This window comes from Rhinopithecus roxellana, chromosome 1, assembly GCF_007565055.1.
Source record: "Rhinopithecus roxellana isolate Shanxi Qingling chromosome 1, ASM756505v1, whole genome shotgun sequence".
Taxonomy (NCBI): Eukaryota; Metazoa; Chordata; class Mammalia; order Primates; family Cercopithecidae; genus Rhinopithecus; species Rhinopithecus roxellana.
The window spans coordinates 163,794,328-163,815,973 of NC_044549.1; the positions used below are offsets into that span (position 1 = coordinate 163,794,328).

The 21,646-nt window shown below is 37.4% G+C and overlaps 1 protein-coding gene across 15 annotated transcripts in view; it reads left to right on the plus strand.

The window, feature by feature from the left end:
• ARPP21 (cAMP regulated phosphoprotein 21) overlaps window positions 1-19,884 on the plus strand; it is a 159,161-nt gene extending 139,277 nt beyond the window's left edge. For 14 of the 15 annotated variants that reach the window (XM_030932936.1, XM_030932932.1, XM_010389633.1 and 11 more), the window contains 2 exons: window positions 17,775-17,923; window positions 19,088-19,884. In XM_030932936.1, the coding sequence (XP_030788796.1) occupies window positions 17,775-17,923; window positions 19,088-19,345 (407 nt within the window). In that variant the 3' untranslated portion in view covers window positions 19,346-19,884. Of the gene's footprint in view, window positions 1-17,774; window positions 17,987-19,087 lie in introns of all 15 variants that reach the window. The other variant, XM_030932999.1, reaches the window with a different exon arrangement.
• The last annotated feature ends 1,762 nt before the right edge of the window (window positions 19,885-21,646 follow it).

The following is a 21,646-nucleotide window of genomic DNA, read 5'->3' on the forward strand; positions in this document are numbered from 1 at the left end:
AAATAACTTTTGTATGTGCCTGGGTACAGTTAACTAGAAACGGAGCTCAATACTTTTATCAAATCTTTGATGTGATCCATATTTCTTTATAAATATTAAATGTCAGTACTCTTGATCAATAATTTTTCTTAGTAGTGCCCTGTTCTTCCCGTTTCGAAGACTAGTGAGGAAACTAAGCAGCAGTTCCTAAACTGAGGACTCAAGTTTTCTGGGAATTTCTGCTGTTAAAGATAGTAAGTAAAATAAGTCAATTTAAACAAGATTAATACAAATTAATATAACCATTCTATCCCTCCCACCCCACTCCCCAAAGAAAGAATTTTGGAGATGCTCTCTGAGGGACTGGTAGTAGAAATTTGATGAGGGAGCCTGCCACAACAATCATTCATTTCTATAGGCACTGTTTTGAACCTAATTAGATGCCAAGCTGTTTTAAATAGTTCTAATTCCTTGCCTTACATTGTTTAACTTACATGCATAGTGAACCATTGGTTAAAGACAAAGAAAACAATAAACAAATGCTGCAGTACAATTTATCAAGAGCTCAGAATGAATTCAATTTTTCTAAGTTCATTTCAACAAAATCTTCACTATGTTTATAAAAATGTGTATCATATACATACACATGAAAACACAGTGTATGTGCATATGTGTGTAAATGTAAATATGTATATATATGTGAGTGTAATACATATGTGTGTGTGTGTATATATGTATTTACAATTTACCATCTGAACCCATACACATTTGAGAGGGAAAAAGAGGGCTATTAAAAAATAAACTAGAGCTACAGCCATTAACAGACATATCTGGTCGTCCCATATAAAACTGGAAAATTTGCCTTTTATTAAAAAAAAGATAGGAGTCAGAAAGTTGGATTGGATTTTAATCTTCATTTTATGCAATATATGTTACAACATATATTAAATATAAGCTACTGATTAAAAATAAATAAGCAAATGAATTCCAAAATATAGAGACAGAAAATAGTGACATTTATATCTCATTTGCTTGTTTTTGAAAGAATAAAGGCTATCTACATTCTGTAATTTGTTTTTCTGTGGTTAGTGCTTGCAGTGAGCAGCATAAGTGCTTTTGGCTTATTGATCAATTAGAAACAAAACACAAAGATCGAAACCAAGCAGTTGACTTTATAAATGTATAAAGTGTAATATTTTCAGACATTGTTTGGATCTTTTGTCTATCTTGGTACTTTAACATGTCTTTAATTTAATGTCCATTTTACTATTTATTCAGCCCCTAAAGCCCAACATTTCAAAAAAAGTCTGTTTATAAATCATGGTTTTACATAGATAAATAGAAAATAAACCTCATTTATCATTTATTAAATGGCGAATAGTAAAATTATTCCATGTGTGTTGCGATTATTCAATGTTGTATTTTAAAGAATATTAGACTATTATCAATAATATGTTAATTGAAATATTATACTTTCTTTAAAAAATCACTTGCTCAATCTTTTATTGCACAAAAAAATTACCAAATGGTTACAGTAGAAACACTGGGAAAGTGGAAGTTTCTCTATTTTTCTGCAAGGGACTCAGATGTGTTAGGGACTGAGAAGCACTGTAATAGTCTAACAAGTTAGAAGACAAGCCCTTCATGAGAACAGCTGGCCAGGGAAAGCAGAGGAAGGGTGGGCAACATTTTGTGTCTTGTCTTTGATGCAATGACACGGAGCTCCACTTATTAAGTCACAGGAAAAAAGAAGGAAAGGTACCTGCATGAATCCAGACTGCACTCAGCACCCTTTTGCTCTAGGACGGCTTTGGGTGAAAGGGAGCTCTCCTTTGATGGCGAGAAAATGTAGCCTATTGTAGGAAGTGTAAGCATAGCTTTGATTAGGAGACAAAAGACACAGTGGAACTGGGTTTATTCCTTATATGAGGACAAGAAGGAGACCTCGATTTTCTCTGAATACTTGGTGACACGCATGGAGTAGAGCTTCTAACTAAGGAATACAGCAGCCTGGCTGTCCTGACATTACAACCTAGAAATCACTGCTCTACCAGGAATGGGAATCTGGGCCCAAGTGCCTTTCTAGGTGGTTCCTGTCTGGATATCTGCTCCCCAGTTAGAACCAGCTTGACCTTCCACTCTCTGCTGTATGGAGAGTTTGGCCTACCATCATTTTCACAGCTGCTTCTGCCACTTTTGCTACTAGGGATTAAAATTTCTCTATAATCCAAAGGCAGAAAAGAGCATTCATTGCCTGACCCATGGTCTCTTCCATGTGGCTAGCACATAATGACTGTACCTTGGCTCTTGTGGAAATTTAGAGTGTGGAAGCCCTGGAAGGAGCAGTTCCAGGAATAGTGTGTGTGTGCGTTTGTTTTTGACAGATCTGTCTTGGTACTACCAACACCCAGTTTGTTCTTCACTGGAGAGAGTAAAAATACCCCTATTTACTGAGCACCATTTAGTGAAAACTAATGTTAACTACTACACAGTTAATGCCATGTGCTGAGCAAGCCACATTACCTGACATCTACCTGACCTTCACAAAAGCCCTGGGAAGGTGGAAATTAACTCGCTCCCAGTTAATAAGCAAGCAAAGCAAGGCTCAAAGATATCAGGCAACTTCCCAGAGTCACAGAGTCAGTAGTCAGAAGAACTAGCATGGAGCTTGTGAGTTTCTCATTAGAAAGCAAAAGTTCCTTAGATTTAAACCAGAAAACTTTTAGTCTCATTTAAATATCACTTCATACTATTCACCTTGAAGGTGATTGCTTTAAATATTTGAACAAATTATGGCTAAATGTACTAAACTTGAGACTAATTTCTAGTATAGCATTTTCTAAACCAAATATGATGTCAGAATTGCAAGGACCAGTTAAGGTCATTGTAGAAACAAACTAGATCCTCCTTTTTTCATTTCCCTGAAATAGTCTTCACCCATTGTTATCTATTTGATCTCAGCCATCTGGTTCTGCAGCCAGAGAAGGAAAATGTCAAATTCAACAAAATGAGTAGTACTGCTTGAGTTGAATCATAATTTAGCTTTTTTTTTTTTTTTTTTTTTTTTTTTTTTGCTCTACAAGATATTTAAACAGTAACATTGCTTAATAATACTTTCTAAGTTATTATCAATTCCCTACAAACGTTGCCATTTCCTCCAAATGGAAAGGCAAGCATTAGGACCATGAGTCAAACATTCTACCCTAATATCTAATGACATATAAATTTGAGAGTTAACATTTACTTTAATTGCTGAAGCAGTCATGCTAAGTGCATCGTCTGACATATTACCAGGTGTTTAAAAGGGTAATTTCTGAGGGGAAAAAAAGTCTCTAAAACCAAGAGACAGTATTCCACTAAAAGCATTATTCATCTCTTTTAAAACATCTTCAGTTAAATAGATTGCCTCAGTAGTTTGGGAAATGGTCCCTGACATAGAAACGTATTTCTGTAATCTTTGAAGGGAAGGGGAGTGTTGGTTATTCTCTGTTTCCTCCCAACACATAGCCATTCTCTATCCATCTCTCCTGACCCCATAAGCTGCATCTGTCAGGTTCCTTTGCTCCCTGGCTTCCACCTGGGTTTTGCTAATGGAAAGCATCAGCTGCAAGAGATCAAAGGTCAGAGGGAGAGAGAGAGAGAGAGCAGGCAGAGGGACAGCCAGCGAGTAGTCTTCTCACCATTCCCTTTTCACCTTGGGATGCAGCTGGTTCTGGCAGGCAGCCCCTCCTCTCTGCTCTTGCTAACTGCTCCTAACACTGGTTTCTCCCCTAAGACCTACAGACAAGGGGAGAAAACAGTTCCCTACTGTTATTAGGCTCCAGTGTCTTCCTCACTTGTTGATTCCTCAACTTACTACTCATTTGGCAGTACTCCCTTTGTTAAAACCTCATCAATTGAATCATGTCAATGGAATTCCATTGCTTGACAGGACTCTGAGGAGATGGGGGAAAAAGTCACTAAAATACCTGTGTCCTAATTCTGGCACTTCTAAACCGTATGGTCTTAAATGATCTATACAATTCCTCAAGCTTCACTTTTATCTTCTGTAAAGTGAGAATAATAATGACACTTACTCCACAAAGCACTGAGCCCTTTGAGTATAATAAGGTGAACCAGGAAGTGTTACCATATTAGTTTGAATAAAGAAAGGAGACTGCTTGCTTTCCTGTTTGAGTTAGTGTAAGTGTGGTCTATACTAATCCAGTATATGGCCTCCTTGAAATTTTGCCTATTGGTAATTAACTTCTAATATGTATTTCTAAATTTTGGGATAGAATGATAGAATTGAGCTGATAGTTTTAAAAGAGATGGTTTGTGAGCTGATAGTTTTAAAAGAGATGGTTTGATTCCATTTTTTGCAACTCATATATTACTCGAACCTCGAAAACTTATATTGTCTTTCTCCCTAATGGCTTCTTCTGTGTTATCTTAGAAAAGTTTGTTGGTAGCTACCGGGGGCAAATTAGGTAAGTCCAATTCACTTATAAAAGATGTATTCTCCAGGTTCCTAGTAAGGACACAATAGCAGCAGAACTGGCACATGTAGGGGAAGAAAATGACTTTTTCTCCCAATTATGAAGCACTTGTGGACTATTACCAACAAAACAGAACACAGTTCCTCAGTGTGAGTAGTCCAGAAGCAAAACTATTTCTTGTAATCTAGTCAGCCACATTTGGAGGAAGCATCGTGGCATGTATGTTGGGGAAGTTAGTTACCAAAAACTGGGGTTTTGTCCCTGATGATGAGAAATTCTGTTTGTGATCCTGAACAAGTAGCTGTCTTAGTCCTCTAAACCTCAGCAGCAGCATCCAGAGTTTCTTGTGCCAGGATATCGCCACATCCATTGTTCATCCTCAAGATAAATGAACGTAGGCTTAGTGAGGGTCAAAAGAAAAGGGGGTGCGGTGGTGAGAAAAGCAAGAAATACCGCCTTAAGGAGGAGTAGGTGAGATGCAGTCTCTTGTTTGCTTTTCTTTTAGGTGAAATGTTAAGACATATTCATAAAGGAGCAAACTCACATTTACATCCTAAAACACATCAGGCTACGAGAATCTCATCTTGTTTTCCAAATGCCTCGTCCAGTTTGAGAATGCCAAACATAATCTGTTTCAGATGGCTTTTTCCCTCCCTTTTCTCACTCCTCTTTTTAGTCCCTTTCTGGACCTGTCATTGCCCCATCCCACCATCAAGAAGTATAATTTAAAAACTGCTGTTAGAAGGAAACTCTTTCCCATCCCCCTGCCCAGAGGCAAAGGGAATAAGAGAAAATAGTTACTGTCTGTCCAGATTTCTTTTAATACTATTGTGATAATGATAAATCATTTCCCCTTTGCACTGGCAAGGCTTTGGACTCTGTGTTCTGTATACATCGCTTCTTCATTTTCTTCAAGATTTTATTTGCTAGCTTATTTTCTACTTATGTGCCATTGCAAGATACTTGTGGAGTGGCTGGAATAGGACAGTTTTTTTTTTTTTTATCAGCATCATCAATGAATGTTCTTGAAGCACTGAATGTGAAATACAGGGCTAAGCAAACATGTATAAGATATGCTTCTTTTCCCAGAGGATTGTAATCTACCTAAGAAGCAGGAGCTAAGTAAGTAATAAAATGCGATTCAAGGTCATAAAGTGGGGAGTGCAAAGAATGAGGCATGGGCAGTTGCATATATTGGTTATTGCCAGAGGCTCAACCACTGGTGTATGTCCTACAAGAGAGATCTTAGCCTATCCTCACATCTTTTGATGAAAATATTGTGTCAATTTTACAGATAAGAACAATGAACTAAGAGAGTAGAGATGGCCTCCCACACAGTGTAATTTGCCAGATCCAGTTACTTACTCTGTGAGGGAAAAAAATAATGAGTTGGCTAAACAATAGGAATTCAAGTCAGTGTGTTTGAGAGCTAAGGCCCAGCAGAGATTCTCAAAGTGTGGTACCCAGAGCAGCAGCATCAGCATCACCTGGAACCTGTCAGAAATGCATATGTTTGAGCCCCAACCCAAACCTGCTCAATCAGAATCTAAGCATCTGGGCATTAAGGCTTAGCAATTTGTGTTTTAATAGGCCCCAGAGGTTATTTGGAGGCAGGTTAAAGTTGAGAACCATTGACCCAGGAACAATGTATTTCAGCTGGATGGGGAAGCAGGCAATCAGAGACAGGTGAGATGGTAAGGCTGGGTTGAGTGGCAAGCAGTGAGAATCCAAAGCTCTGAGATGGCAGCCTGCAGACCTGACTGGGTGTGAATGGGCCTGCTATAGCACCCCTCAGTGAGCAGCCTGGTGTCCTGCTGAGGATAAAATGTGAGGACTGTTCCAGGCTTTCTTAGACCAAGTGTTCCTGCTATCTCATTACTCTGAAGACAGGGATCCCTCTGCCTGAGAATTTAGATAGCTGGTTGTCCCTTGTGAGGGAGCTCCTCTGCAGCCTCAAGGGAACTTGAGAAAAGAGGTTTATGACCACTTTAAAATACTCATGGCTTCATTTAGGTGCTTGTAAAGCACTTTTAATCATGATGAAATGCAAGTATTGTCTTTGAATGCCTTGAGTTGAAAGGGAAAGTTAATGAGTGAATGATTTGAATCATTTCTCTTCTTACCCTGGAGCAAGCCATTAAAAGAATGAAACTTCTAGTCAAAATGGAAACAGCCTGCCCCAGAGGGATGATTGAAAGAGTCTTCAGGACAGGCATTTGTCCTTTAGTTTTATTTTCATTTTAATTATTATAAAATCTGATTTGAGTGTTGACCATAGCCTCCAGTTCCAGCCAGCCGAAAAGATAAGCACATTTGTATTTGTGTGGACAAGACTGCAGACTTCTGATTGTTGTCTCAAGCCAGATAAAACAACCCTTTTAAATAACAGTTCCTCATAAGGTGAGATTAAAGATATTTCTTCTTGCTGTTACCAAGGAAAATCATGATCTAGTTGATAATGTAGATGAATAGGAAGTATCTCTTGGCTATTGCTTGGGGTTGTGACATCATCTGGTGCCCACACTCTTTACTTTGGGTAAATTGTTGCTGTAATATTGATGAAATTACAAAATAACAGAGAATCAGAGGTCGTGTTCCCCAACTCTAACTACAACGAAAACTTTAAAAATGTTTAGTCCCAAATTCTCCTTGGAAAACATTGGTTATAAGTAAAATACATACATTTATATCAAACTTAGTTGTGTTGTTGTTTTCAATGAGCTATACATTAGATAACCTAGAACTAATCAATTGCTGTTGGGTTGTAATGAAATGTAAATAAGTGGGCCTTGTATTTTTGATGACATTCTGAAATTTAAAACTGACTGATTATATCTACCTGAACCTTAAGGAAAAATCAGAGGAAACTTGATCCTGAAAACATTAGCACTTAGCATTTTGTACGTATATATGCTCAAATAGTATGTATCCATAGTATGGTAGAAAATATCTTACTGAAGCCTGTTTCACTCTCTTCACAGAAATTTCAGCTGATTATCCATTTTAGTAAATAATATAGAGTATGTTATTCCTATCAACTGATCCTGTCAATTACTTTGCAATGGAGAGTTTGTGGGACCATGGACTTCTGATTGATCTTTAACCAAATCTTCCCTGGGTTATTGCAATTCCATGTGGATCAAAAAACACTGATCATGTTCATCAAATAAATAAGCACATATTTCCTTCAGGTTCTTCTCAGAAGTTATCTTGGGTAGCTTCTGTTGTCTTCCCAGAATTATGTTATAGCATTTGGTTGTGACTCCTAATAAGCTCTCTGAGCTGTCTTGTGTCCTCAAGAGGAAAAACCCCAGGACACTTTGCTGCTGGATCAAATAAGCTATATAGTAGGAGTAGGTGAAATGGAGAGCTACTCGATGATTCAGAGAGAAAGTTCAACTCTCTGTCACCCAAATCCCAGAGTTCTTGGTTGTATGCAACCCTTGATGTTGAATGCGCTGTGAATTATGACAGGTTCATAGATTTTCTTACTCTTTCCTAGGTTTTTCATTTTTTTAATCTCTTCTTTTAAAATATACTAATTCTGACATTTATCCCGTGTTAAAAGAGCAAGAAAAGCAAAACTATAAAATCCCATCAACCCTATGCCTCCCTCTGGCTCTCTGCTCCTTTCTCTGCCCAGCATGGTGCTTCACTGCCAAGCTTCTCAAGCTTCTCAAAAGAATTCTTTTTCTTCCTGTCTGGCTGATGTACCCATTGCTAGCCTTGCTTTTATTGAGGTCACTGGTTTTTTTTGTTTGTTTTTGTTGTTGTTGTTGTTTTGTTTTGTTTTTAAGTAGGGTCTGTTTTCTTTTCTTCCTTGGCAGTTCTGCAACTGTGGTCATTGTAACATTTTTCTTTCTTGAAACGCTCCTCTACTTCTTCTTCCTTGATACCATCCTCTTCTAGTTCTTCTCATTTTCCTACTACTCTTCATTCCCCTATCCAGATTTTATTTTCTCAGTCCAGTATTTGAATATGATTGTGCCTTACAACTCCATTTTGATAGTCTTCTCAATTGGTACCCACTCATAAATATATTGTCCTTAAGAGCAACTATGTCCTGATGACTTCCAAATCTATGCCTCTAAAACAGACTGCTTGCCTGAGCTCCAAACCCCAGACTTTTTGTTCGTGTGTTTACTGATCATCTCTATATTCTTGTTCTTTCTGTATTTATAGCTAAGGCACTGCATTCCACTTCCTTACCCAAACTAGAACCTGGAATTTATTCTTTTTTTTTTTTAATTTCTGTCACCCCCTCCATGCAGCTCATAGATGCCAGTTTCTGACACTTCACATCTACATATCTTTCTCTCTCTCTCTCTCTCTCTCTCTCTCTCTCTCTTTCTCTCTCTCTCTCTCTCTCTCTCTCTCTCTTTCTCTCTCTCTCTCTCATATGTCTCTTTTCTCTGTTGCTGCCATCCTTGTCTTAACTTTATGTCTTCATCATCCTTGCCTAGATTATTGCTTTTGCTTTCCAGTAGACTTTCTACTGCCAGTTATACAACCCCACGTTGTCTCATGGAGAAGTTTTATGAAATGGCTGTCCATCATTTCATTGCTCTGCTTGTAAACCTTACATGGCACCTTAAGTCTTTCAGCATTAAATTCCAGTTTTATAGCATGCTTTTCAAGACTCTAGGATTTGAGCCTAGCTCCATTTCTATCCTCTACTTCCTCTGCCTGTTTCTAAACTATTGCTATGCCTGTATATTTACAATTCTTGAACATATTTTTTGTACCTTTGCTCTTTGCACATACTGGTCCTTATGTTTATGCCTCTTTTGTGCTGATTATTTCCACATTGCCCTACCCCATTAGCAAATATCTGCTCATCTTCTAATGCTAGGTTCAATATGACCTCTTGGAAGCTTTCTACTGCATGCTTCTCTTATCCCTACACACAATAGAAGTAAATACTCTTTCTTCAGTGATTCTAGCGTTGAAGACAGGTGCCTATCCAAGTGTACTGCAAGATTCTGTTTATGGCCTGTCTCCACCATTTGTATAAGCTCTGTAAATGGCTTTTATGGTCATTCTTACACCAAATGGCAAGAAGAAATAGTCAATAACATTGTGGAAAAAAGAATCAAAGGGACAAAAATTTATGTGAACTGAAAATATGATTGCTTGACATTGAATATTAGGTCATTAGCATGCCAGAGCTATCTCACGCTGGCTCACAAGAGCCAACTGTTTAAAAATCAGAAATTTTGCCAACTGGTTGTTAAGCCCTTTGAGGCTTGAAAGTAGGCATGGTGGGAATATTTACACTAGGGAAATCAGCAAGCACCGCAAATTAGGGATTTGTTTTAAAGTGAGACAGTTTTCCAGCAGACTACTGATATTCATGATTACAATGCAGTGAATTAATTCATGCTCATGTCCATCAACCATGTGACACCACCAGAAATCATAAATTCCTGTTTCTGACAGTTCATATCCTAAATAACTCTCTGCACTTCTTCTTTCCATTCCTGTACCACCTCTCCCTTAGTTCATGTCTTCATTGTCTTTGCCCTACAAAACTACTGTTGCCGCCCAGTAGATGCTACCACTAGAACAATATTATTATTAAACCTACCACTAGAACAATATTTGAGCAAGAGTCCTGCCAGTCTGTAATTGAAGAAGATAGTTATCATTGATTCCTTGGGAATAATAATGTATAATGCTTTATTATATAAAGAGGGCACTTTTAATTTATCATCAGTTGTTTATGAAATAAATTCTTTTTTTTTTTTTTCAGTTGTAATGACAGATGGATTTCTACAGATTGAATCTGTGGCCATAGTACTTATTTCAAGATAATTGGCCAAGGCTAGGTTACATCCTGTAGCCATGCAACAGTGACAGTAATTTGATCACAATGATGTTGACCCCATGACTTTTGACTTCATAATTATCTTGCTATAGTCAGCTGGCCAACAGCACTTCATCAATGAAAATATCTACCAGGAGGAATATTATCATGGGGACAATTATTAGAGCCATCTCCATTTTGACTTTGCCCCAAGCTTGGTCTGGGGAAAAAAACTTCTTAATGTTGCCTCAGCAGTAGTTTGCTGCCTCCCAGCCTGGTTTTCAGTATATCCATAATTAACACGATGGGTAGAGGTGCAAGAATGCCACATTTTCTTCTAAGCCACGCAACCTCATTAAGAAAGTAAAACGTTTGTGAGTCTTTCATGCAGTCTTTCTCCCTCTGGGTTGTTGAAGCTCTCTGGATGTCAGCACAGCACTATGGGCCACGAAAGTTCAGAGAATTACTTCAATAATATGACAGCCTCTTCCATTTAAAATGGAATTCAATGCTGGCTTCCCTCGGAGGCATTCATTGAAATTCCGTGCATGATCCATTCCTCTAGTCATTTAACAATGTGTCTCATGTTTGCCCTGATTTAAAAAAAGAAAGAAAGAAAGAAAACCAGCTTTGTATTTGTGATAACATGGATCAGGATAGTATAATTGCAGTGAAGAGGCCCCCGAGCCTGCAGTAATAGGATGGTTCATCTGATGTGTACTGCCATTAGAAAATGACCCATGCATGAATGTTCTCAGGGGACAGTAAAGAGGCTTTTAAGAATTACATTCTGTATAGTATGAAAACTAATGAGCAAAAGAGGAAGTATGAAGAAAAACTACTGCTTCAGGGAGCATAGTTCCACTTAGGGCCTGTCACAGCTCCCCTCAAATTCATTTGGATAGACTGGTCATTACTAGGATGACTACTGCATTACCCCCATGTCCATGCACACTCCCTGCAGGTCATCCTGTACCAAGTTCCTAAGGAATTAAAACCAGTGAATAATAAATGGTGAGGAAAAGAAAGAGGATGGATACAGCAACTGCCAATAAATAAGGTAAAAAAAGACATTTATGTCAAAGATTAAAGAATTCATAATGAACTTCAGCAAAAAAGAAAGACAACGAGAAAAAAGCAATTTCTTGTACATCCTCTTTAAAAAATATTTCAGGACCACGTTATGCTATTTTACTTCATGTATATGAACAGAACAGTACCTAATTATGATTTTAAGAATGTATATTTTAACCATATCTTAATTTTTAAACATATTTAAAAATAATGTCTTCCAGTCTAGTCTATATTGCTTTCTTATTTTAAAGGTTTTACTTGGCCAGGTGCGGTGGCTCACACCTGTAATCCCAGCACTTTGGGAGGCCAAGGCAGGCAGATCATGAGTTCAAGAGATCGAGACCCTCCTGGCCAACATGGTGAAACTCTGTCTCTACTAAAAATACAAAAATTAGCTGGGTATGGTGGTGCATGCCTGTTTTCCTAGCTACTTGGGAGGCTGAGGCAGGAGCAGGAGAATCATTTGAACCCAGGAGGCAGAGGTTGCCGTGAACTGAGATCGTGCCACTACACTCCAGCCAGGCGACAGAGCGAGACTCCATCTCAAAAAAAAAAACAAAAAAAGAAAAAGAAAAGAAAAGAAGAAAGGTTCCACTTAGGGTTTTAGATTATGTAAATTGGGAGGAGGCTGGCATATAGACAAAAGAAAGAGTCACATCTTATTTGCCAAAATTAACAAACTTTGTCAAACCAAATGGTTTGCCAAACCACTTGGTCTACATTGTAATTCTTTGGATTTTTCTCCTGGGGGTTGAATTAGAGTAAGATAGAGTCTATAAAGGCCAGTAAAATCAATGCCTTCCTTATGCCCAAGGATCCCTGGCTCTGACAGGCTTCACTGTGAGTGAAACTGTGGATGCTCTCTTCTGCTTTACATGAGGGAGAAGTTGCAGGCAGGAACACCCATAACCCCAAAATTCACTTCTCTGAGGCAAGGCAGTGACTCCTCTTTCACAAAACCATAGCGATACTAAAATATCAAGCTGTGTATCTGTTTTCTCCACCTAAGGCTACCATGAACACCACAGGGTTATCAATAGATGAAGCTAGAAAATATTTCTGTCTTAAAGGTGATATGCCCCAGTAATGAAGTGAGACAGGAAAAAAATCCATAGCGTTCACAGAATTAGAAAGTAGACTGATAGTAGTCTATGAATTCCAAAAGTACAGCCATCTCCAAGTGGCCTGAGGGGTCTTTATTTCTCCAAGTCTTCATCTGATATCCCAGGTTGTTTGGCAGAGTCCCTGGGTATCTTCTTTTTTTTAACCTATTTTTATCTTTCAAATAATATAAATACTATTCTTGTTTCTAAAGGCCAAGTTACTTTCCCAGAGGCAGTCACTAGCCTGGAACAGTCAAATCATTGAATTGATCATATATTTAATGTGGAATTAAGCTATTTGCATATTTCAAGATTTTAAGATTATTTCGAGAAAACAAGCCAGAATAAACATAGTCTCTTCAAAGATTGTGAGGAAAGCCATTATTTGAAATGGTCCTAGTAATTAAAAACTATAGTATCACTGATTAGAAATGAAGTAAATGAAGGGATGAGACTCTGTTTGAATAGCCCCACCCATACCTCACCCCCCAACTGTCTGCCTTGTGTTTCGCTCTCTAAGTAACAAGCCTTCAAACTGTGATTGAGTGATGTGAGTTAATTCTGACAGGCAATCATGTTTTACCTTTAATTTATCTTGTTTTTCTTTATTTGATATTAATAAAATCTTGTTCACCAAACTGTAAAGCATAATTCTTATCTTTTTTACTTAATTGTTTTAAATATTGAGAAAACAATGTAATAAGCAGTCAATGAATATTTGCCACATAAAAGGGATGATGTGAGGGCTATGAGAACTAGAAGAATATTTAAATAAATGGTACTACAATTTAGCACAGAAAAGCACGGATGCCAAAGTCAGAAAACCACAACTTAAATTTTAGCTACAATTCCTTGTAATAGCTGTGTGACCTTGACAAGTTACTATATCCTCCTAAGTCACAGTTTTCTCTTCTGCAAATGGAGTTTAGTAATATTGACTGCCTTCTAGGATTGTCATAACAAGGGCTTAATTCGCTGTTTGGCTTAGAGTAAGTGATCAACAAATATAGCTAGTTTATAATGGAAAATCCTCAAAGATGAAGTGCAGAAGAATTGACATGGAGCCAAGAAAACAGACCCAGACAGATATTATAAAGTGGCCAAATGCACAAACTGTAAAACCGCAGCTAAAGGACAGGACTTTTCTGGATAAGCAGTTTTTTTCTTCATATTCTTCACCAGCTGTACCATTAAGCTAAGCTGCTGTAATTCTACCTCACACCGTGTACAAAGAGCAGAGTTTGTTTCAGAATCAAGGCTCTTGCTGGTTCCTTTGAAATTTGGAGAAATATTCATATCTTGTCTTCAAGAGAAGTAATTTTTATATGAAGTAGCTTACTAATTCGAATCATTTGAAAAGGCATTCTACCATATTAAGATTACTTCCCTTAATAAACGCATGTATATCACACTGCTTCGGTGGATTGGGAGAGGCTGTGAGAATTGACCAGCTTCTGAAGAAATGTGCTTGGTATAGAAATTTGCTCTCTTCACTATACTCCCTTCCCTGTTTCAACCTCCATAACTAACAGCAGGCATAATAGAAATGCAGAAATAGACACTACTATTGTGTCTGTCATTTCATTCATTTCCAAAATATTGAAACTGTAAAAAACTACTCAAGTAAGAGTTAAAATCGTATCGGTCACAACCATGCCAATCCACAATCCCTAATCAGTTTACATTCTAATTGTTCATAATTGTGCTACATGAAGATAAATGTTTTCTTGACTGAATATTAACAAAATGCCCTCAAACTATAAATAGTATGCAACTGTTGTATTTTAGTAGAAAACCTATTCCATTTTCAGATTGATACAATGCAGACATTTTAAATCTTATAAACTCCTCGATCTTTGCCAAGTGCGTTCTTTTATTTGCTAGCAGGCATTTGTCCATTCCTAACCTTTTTACCTCCAGAAAATAGATGACACATGTGACTTGAAAATTGAATCAATCTTGACTGAAAAAGAAATAATAAAAATAGCTAATGTCTTTGTCATCTCTAGCAAGCCTACAGGGCAGATACTGTTGCTGCTTCAGTTTTGTAAGATGCATTATATCTTGCTAATCCTCAATAAATATGAAAAAGTGATCATTTCACAGCTAAGAATTGACAAACTGGAACACATTTCTCATTTGAATAGACAAGATAAGCAGTTCCCACCAGTGCTGCCGTCTCTGCCTTCGGCTGTGTTGTGTTCCAGGCAGACACTGTCGGTTCATGTGTAGGTCACTGTTATTTTATTTCTATTTGTCTGTTTCTGGACCAGAACTCAGATTTTCATCCAGACAGCTGCCTGTCTTAAAGACCATTCTGCTATCTACCTTCTGTGACATAATTTAAAGAAATAAGTAGCCCCAATTAAACCATTGCGGGTGTAAATTTCTTGCCTGGAGAGAGAATTGAGAAATAAATGGGATTCATGAATACAAATTGGGCTCTCCTTACACTCAAGTTTTCATTTTGAAATGGTAGAGTATTCACTCCCCACATAAATCTGCATTTGCCTTAAGTGTGTTTACCATGGGAACCCCAATGTAGAGCTGGTAGCCCATTGCTATGCATAACTGAATATTAAAGGTTACAAATCATCAGGCAGAGGAGGCCTGGAGAAGGAGATGCTGCGGCAGGGCAGTTGCATCTGGGCTGGCAGCAAAGATGAATCCTGCTGTCACAGGCTCTGCACCTTTACTGGAATGGGGCCACCCAACCTGCCCCCTCTTTTCCTCTCCTTAAATATTATTTGATATTAAGGATTGCTTCCTCTTCCAACCAAGACATCCTGCTTTCTGAATGTCTTAACAGCTCTATTATTTTCCCTTCACCCAGTTTTGGTTTAGAAGATGGTGTGTTAGATGAATCTCTTATAGACCACCTAATTTATTTTGAAACAAATGCCGCTGTGAAAGGATGGAAGGATTCAATAAGGAAATACACAATCTTCAGACACTAAGCAACCCGCTCCTCTTTCCCCGACTTTCTTCTTCTCCTTCCCTCCCTTCCTCTCCATTTTTTGTTGTTGTTGTTTGTTTACATTGTAACTGTATATATTCTGTGAAGAGCCATTGAGGCCAATTGGCTTTTCAGTGTATAAACAAATATAATCCAAAGTGCCAAATGGCACTCCTCTCATTTTCAACTTGTGCTTTCAATCTTCAGCCAGAAGTAAGGCCCTATTATATTCACAATTATATGGACTTGAGAGTGAGTGTACATTACCTGCCCTTTGCTATAGAACTAAATCAGAAGGAAGTTTGTTGGTTATAAGATTTTTATGATCGTCCCAAGTTATTTTCTTATGTATATAATAATTCATGCTACAAAGAGCTTGATGTGGTTTGGAATAATGTCATAATAAAATGGTAAAATAGCCACGGGATTATTCAGGGCAATTGGATGTATGAATCACAATGGGAGACCTAGACAATGGAAAACAATCTAAAACAATTTTCTGCAATTAATGTCAAAAAAATTGTCTCTCACGTCTCTCTGCAAATGAAAACAGAGAAGTAGAAGTAGTGAAAATTGTAATGGGGGATTAATCTCATTTCTTGTTCCCAGATCTGATGGGTCTTCCTTATTGTATAGACTTCAAACACTGTAGCTATGCAGAACTCTGAGCTGATCTTATTAGTCTTAAATGGACCTGCCAAGCATATTAAAGGAAGCTTCTGACTGTCTACTGTGGACAGAATGTAGCTCAAGGAAATGTGGTCACTACCCTCAATTATATTCATAATATGTGTTGTATTTACAATAATTTAAAATAATTCAGTAAATTGAAACCATTATGAAGATGATTTATGGTGAGTAATAAGAATGTAAAACAATGGGACACGTAAGGAAGGTCAAAGGGTAGCTTTTTAGATTACACACTGGTTCCACTTGCCAATTGTAGGCATGGGTCTGACCTCCCAAACTGGCCTTTTCCCAAGCTTGCTCTCCGGTTCTCCAAACTAAGGATGCCTTGCTTCTATCTCATTTGATGAACTGAGCCAATCTCCTAATTCAGTGACTATTTGCAAGCCAAATTTTCATAATATTTCTGAAATGAATGAAGATACATTTTGTATATCCAAGGATAGTTAAGTGTTGTCTTCTATAAAGACTATAATATAATGTGTTCCTTTAATATAAAGACTCTCAGAGGCACTCAATATATAGATTATTTATTAACGATGCATATTGATTAGCTAGTTTTTAACTTTTGGCTTCAATTTTCAAAATTCTATTGTGAAAATTAGTTCATATTTGTGTTAAGAAAATCTAGGATCTTAAAGATTCTTTTCTGTCAGAGAACTGTATTACGATAGCAGTTCCACTTATTCTCAGGTATTCTACATGGTTAATAATGTGAGCTCTGGAAGGAACTTATTATACAGAATAAAGTGAATCTCTTTCATTTCTCCACCATTGTGTCATTTTCACCTACATCATAACTTTCTGCCCAGCATTTACAAGAACAATCCACAGGCTTCCTTTATAAGGATGCATTTTAAACCACTCATTGAAGTGAGGATTTAAATAACTGGAATAAATCAATTCTGGCCTACTTAAAAAAAAAAAATGAAAGCTAACAAACTGACCCACCCAGAAAGACATGAACAGATAAATTTTTGAATATTGTATTCTGTATTATCTATTATATGTATTAATACTTGGTCACATATTGGAGTGTTTTACCAAAAAATTCTCTCAGAAGCTAGTGGCAAAACAGAATAAAAGTATGACATGCATTCCGCTTGCTGTTGCCTTTTTGTCAGGCAGTGGTTATTGTGAATTCCTCAGGGTAGCGAATCATTTGGTTCACTAGGACATAAAAAAGTAGAATTCATCCAAAGTTAATGGGCTGTTTGATGGTCTCTGTGTGTCAAATGAGATTGTCTGGGAAAAGAGGATCGTAAAGGAATGAGTCAATTTAGCTTTAAAATAACTTGATAATCTGTTAATTCTCCGAATATCCTCAAAACCAAAGAAAAAGCCAAATATGAAAGGTGTAATTTATAGTAGTCAATTGGTACCAGTAGAGTCTTCTGTTTTTGTGCCATGAAAAATGTATCATTGTCACATGTGTTTAATAGACCGTTCTGCATAACAATAGAAATTTCAGTTAATTTTTAAAGCCATAATCTTGTTCACTCTTAGAAGTTAAAAAAAAAAAAAAGAAAAAAGAAAAAATGCATTCTTATGGAATAAACATCTGATAACACATTCTGAATGTGGAGATTGAGATGTCTGAAGGCTGCCTTTTGAACTAGTACTTTCGCCCCATGAAACATCTCTGTGTTCTTTCTGGCACAACCAGTTCAAAAGATCTCTTTTCTTCACAGGTTACCAGCCAGTCTTGTCTGGTCAACAGGGATTCCAAGGCCTAATGGGAGTGCAGCAGCCACCTCAGAGTCAGAACGTGATGAGTAACCAACAAGGAACTCCGGTGCAAAGCGTGGTGGTTTCCTACCCAACCATGTCTTCTTATCAGGTGCTCATAAACAGCTTGGAAAATTGTGTTATAAAGTAGCATTTGTCAAAGTGGAAGCTGTGGGTATGTCCCTGGTTTGGGGGGCTGTCTGGGTAGTGGGTTCTTGGCCCATAACTGTTGATAATTTACTTTGAATCAAGATTATAATAGAAAAGTAGAAAATGCAAAACACATGCTTCTATCACTACTGTGGCTTTTGAATGCTCTGCTAAATTTATTTCCATATAACTTCATATTCGTGGAAGAAAATTCATTAGTCTACAGTTTTATTCATAAAGATCTTTGGAAATTTTATTGCATTTTGCTTATTGGTAGAAAGTCTTCATGACAAATTCTCATTCATTTTTGTACACATCCAAATAAACTTCATTTTTCCATAAATTTAAGTTATAAGAGATTTTAATATGGCATCTCAGATTCATTTAAAGGGCATTTTTGGAGCCTAACAACTGCATTCTCTGGACTAAACCCAAGTTAAGCATTTTAAAAGTGTTGTGTATCCTTTTGTGATGTATATTATAAAATACCCCAGAAGTAGAAATAAAGAGTTAGTGAAACGGTATAATAATTAAATTTAATTGTACCAGGTGCTTCTGACCCTAAAGGACCTATCCTAGGACCCCTACCCTACTATTCTGATTCACGTTGCATCGACTTCTACCTGCAGCTCCACAATAAATGTTCTCTAAAGTTGCAGGTTGAGAGTATACTGGGTGCCCAGGACAAAAGTCCTTTGTACTATGGAGGGCTCCAGGACACTTTGCGTAAAATCGGAAAGGGTGCATGGCTTTTCAAACTGAGAGAAACTCAGAGTGGAAGATCTAAACTATAGTTTCTAGAGGTCATCGAGAGAGAAGGGAAGTCAGAACTAACACCTTCTGAGCATCTGCTGCATTCCAGGCAGTGTGCCAGGCCCTGTATGCCATCCCTTCAATCCTTTCAATGGCACTTTGAAGCATGTATGTCATTATCACAATGGAATAGGGAATCAGAGAGGCTAAGTGACTTTCCTAATGTGAAACAGCCGATAAATGGCAGAGTTGGAATTGATGACCTGTTACGTCTCACTCAAAAGCCTGAATATTTTTCATGACACCATATTGTTTATTGTACAGACCAAAAGTAGCCTCTTCATACAGGGTTCTTGCTTGTGTCTTTTTACAGGTGCCAATGACCCAGGGTTCTCAAGGACTGCCCCAGCAGTCATACCAACAGCCAATCATGCTACCTAACCAGGCAGGTCAAGGGTCACTCCCAGCCACTGGAATGCCTGTTTACTGTAATGTCACACCGCCCACCCCTCAGAATAACCTTAGGCTGATTGGCCCACACTGCCCCTCCAGCACTGTCCCGGTGATGTCGGCTAGCTGCAGGACAAACTGTGCAAGTATGAGCAATGCCGGTTGGCAGGTCAAATTCTGAGAGCTCTGGTTGTGGTACATTTCTTCAGATATTTCTCATGGCCTTTGATGGAAGAGGAACAAGGTGGAAAAACTGGCTGAGGACTTAAGTATTCACTCAACACTCAAATGATTGCTGCTGGTATTCTGTAAAAAAATAAACAAAGACTAATATACACGTTAGCTGGTTAATGGTGCATATTTCTGTCATGTCTGCTAGGTATGCCTTTATAGCTTAGCTAGTGACATGAATTCATCAAGGTAAGATTTTCTCCTACCACTGAATACCACTGTGTAGATTATAATATCCCTAATTTGGATTAGTTTTGTACTTTGTGTTGAGTTTGTGATGCTAAAAGTATTTAAAAATTATATACTAAATCACATTGTACCAAAGCTGTAATGGAAAAGAAAAGAAGAATTGATGAATTGAAGGAATAATTTATATACATTATAGAGTTTTCTTTTTTAATGGATATATACTGTATTGTAGTGTTTAATCATAATAAAACTATTTGACCTTATGGAGGAAGGTCATGTTTTTACCACCAGTTTGGTTCACTATGTCTTCCAATGTGTGTTTTCTCATGTGTCACTGTATTCCTTTCAAACACTATTTCATGAATACTGCATGGAAAAGGTATTTCAGGTATTTATAAGTAAACTGCCATCACATGGGGATAGGCTGTAGCAAAGACTTAACCAACTGTAGTTTATTGTCATAATACTAAAGGGTCCTGAAAATAAAATGGCATTCATTTCATTCATTCATGAAGTTTGCAGTTTTAAAATACATACCATCCTATTAAATATAGGACTATTAAAAGCATGTAGTTACACTTCACTAACTAGGAAAACCTGAGTGTCTTCGTGAACAACAGTCCTATACCAAACCCTGTTCTACCTTCATGTGAGTCTCATTATGTACCTGAAAACAAGGTATCTTTGTTTAGAGGAAAATCAGAAGAGGCATAGTCTAATCCTGCCTGTTATATCGGGTCATACAATGGAAAGTGCCGCTAGTATTGACAGTGAGTCAGTAATTCGAAAGTGCTAATGTTTGTCCCAGTAATTTAAAACAAAGTAAATATAGCAACGATTTAATTGCAAAGATCTAGAACATTGGCAATTCCATTTAGATAAAGCCTATGTCTACCTAATGTCTCTTTGGGAAATAACGGAACTGTGAACTCTGAGGTTTGGCCTTTCTGGAAGATATTAATGGGGAAATAAAACCCCTTTGTTTTCACTTTAATATCATAGTACAATGACTAATAGTTTTGTATTTTATGCTTTCTGCCTAGAAACCATTATTACCAGTGAGAGGAATATAAGGAATATATCTGGATCATTTCTATTGTTTTTATATTATCACATTCTCTGTTAGATTTGCTGTTTTTATGTTGTTCAGCTGTGGGTAGAGATAAGCGCCAGTTAAAACTCTATCTAGCAGATTACTATCACTTCATTCTATACTATTGTTTTCTTTTCCCTTTGAAAGGGAACTCTTACATATACTCTAATTGGCTTTATTCCTTGTGAAGTCTGTTCCATTTTTCCAAGTTTCAGTCTACTAATATTTCCATTGTCTACCCTGACCATGAAAAGTGTAATAACAAGAGGATGTTGCATTTTTTTCTTATTGAGCCATTAGCCACTCTGAAAAAGAGCAATGTGTTTGCTTAATTAAAAGCGTCCCCTAATGGAAAGATGGGGTTGGCAAATATTCTCCATTTAGCTTTCTGATGTTGGGAGTGTTCCTAAATTTAAGAATCCAAATATGAGCCTGGTTTTTTTTTCCATAAAATTCTGCAAACTTTTGACATTTTCTTTCAAGATCTTCAGAATTACTGAGCCTTCTTTTCTATGGATTTGAAATATATGGTATGTTAGTGGTAAAGACAGGGCTTTACACCTAAAGAAATTTCATTTGGCCACTTTTATCCAAAGGTGTAGCAGTATTTCATGTTTAGACATTTGATATTTATTGTATAAATCCATTTGGATATTGCTGCAGGCCAAACCTTCTTTCTTACTTTCACAACATATTCCTATATATCTGTCTTAGTCCATTTTTGTAGCTATAACAGAATACCCGAAGCTAGGTGATTTACAAAAAAAAAAAACAAAAACAAAAAAAGAAAAAAAAAAAAGTTTATTTGGCTCAAGGTGCTGATGGCTGGAAAGTCCAAGATTGGGCAGCTGCATCTGGTGAGAGCCTCAAGCTGCTTCAACTCATGACATGAAGCAGGAGAGCAGGTATGTGCAACGAGACTACATGGTGAGGAAAGAAGCAAAAAAGAGAAACGAAGAAGAGTGAGAA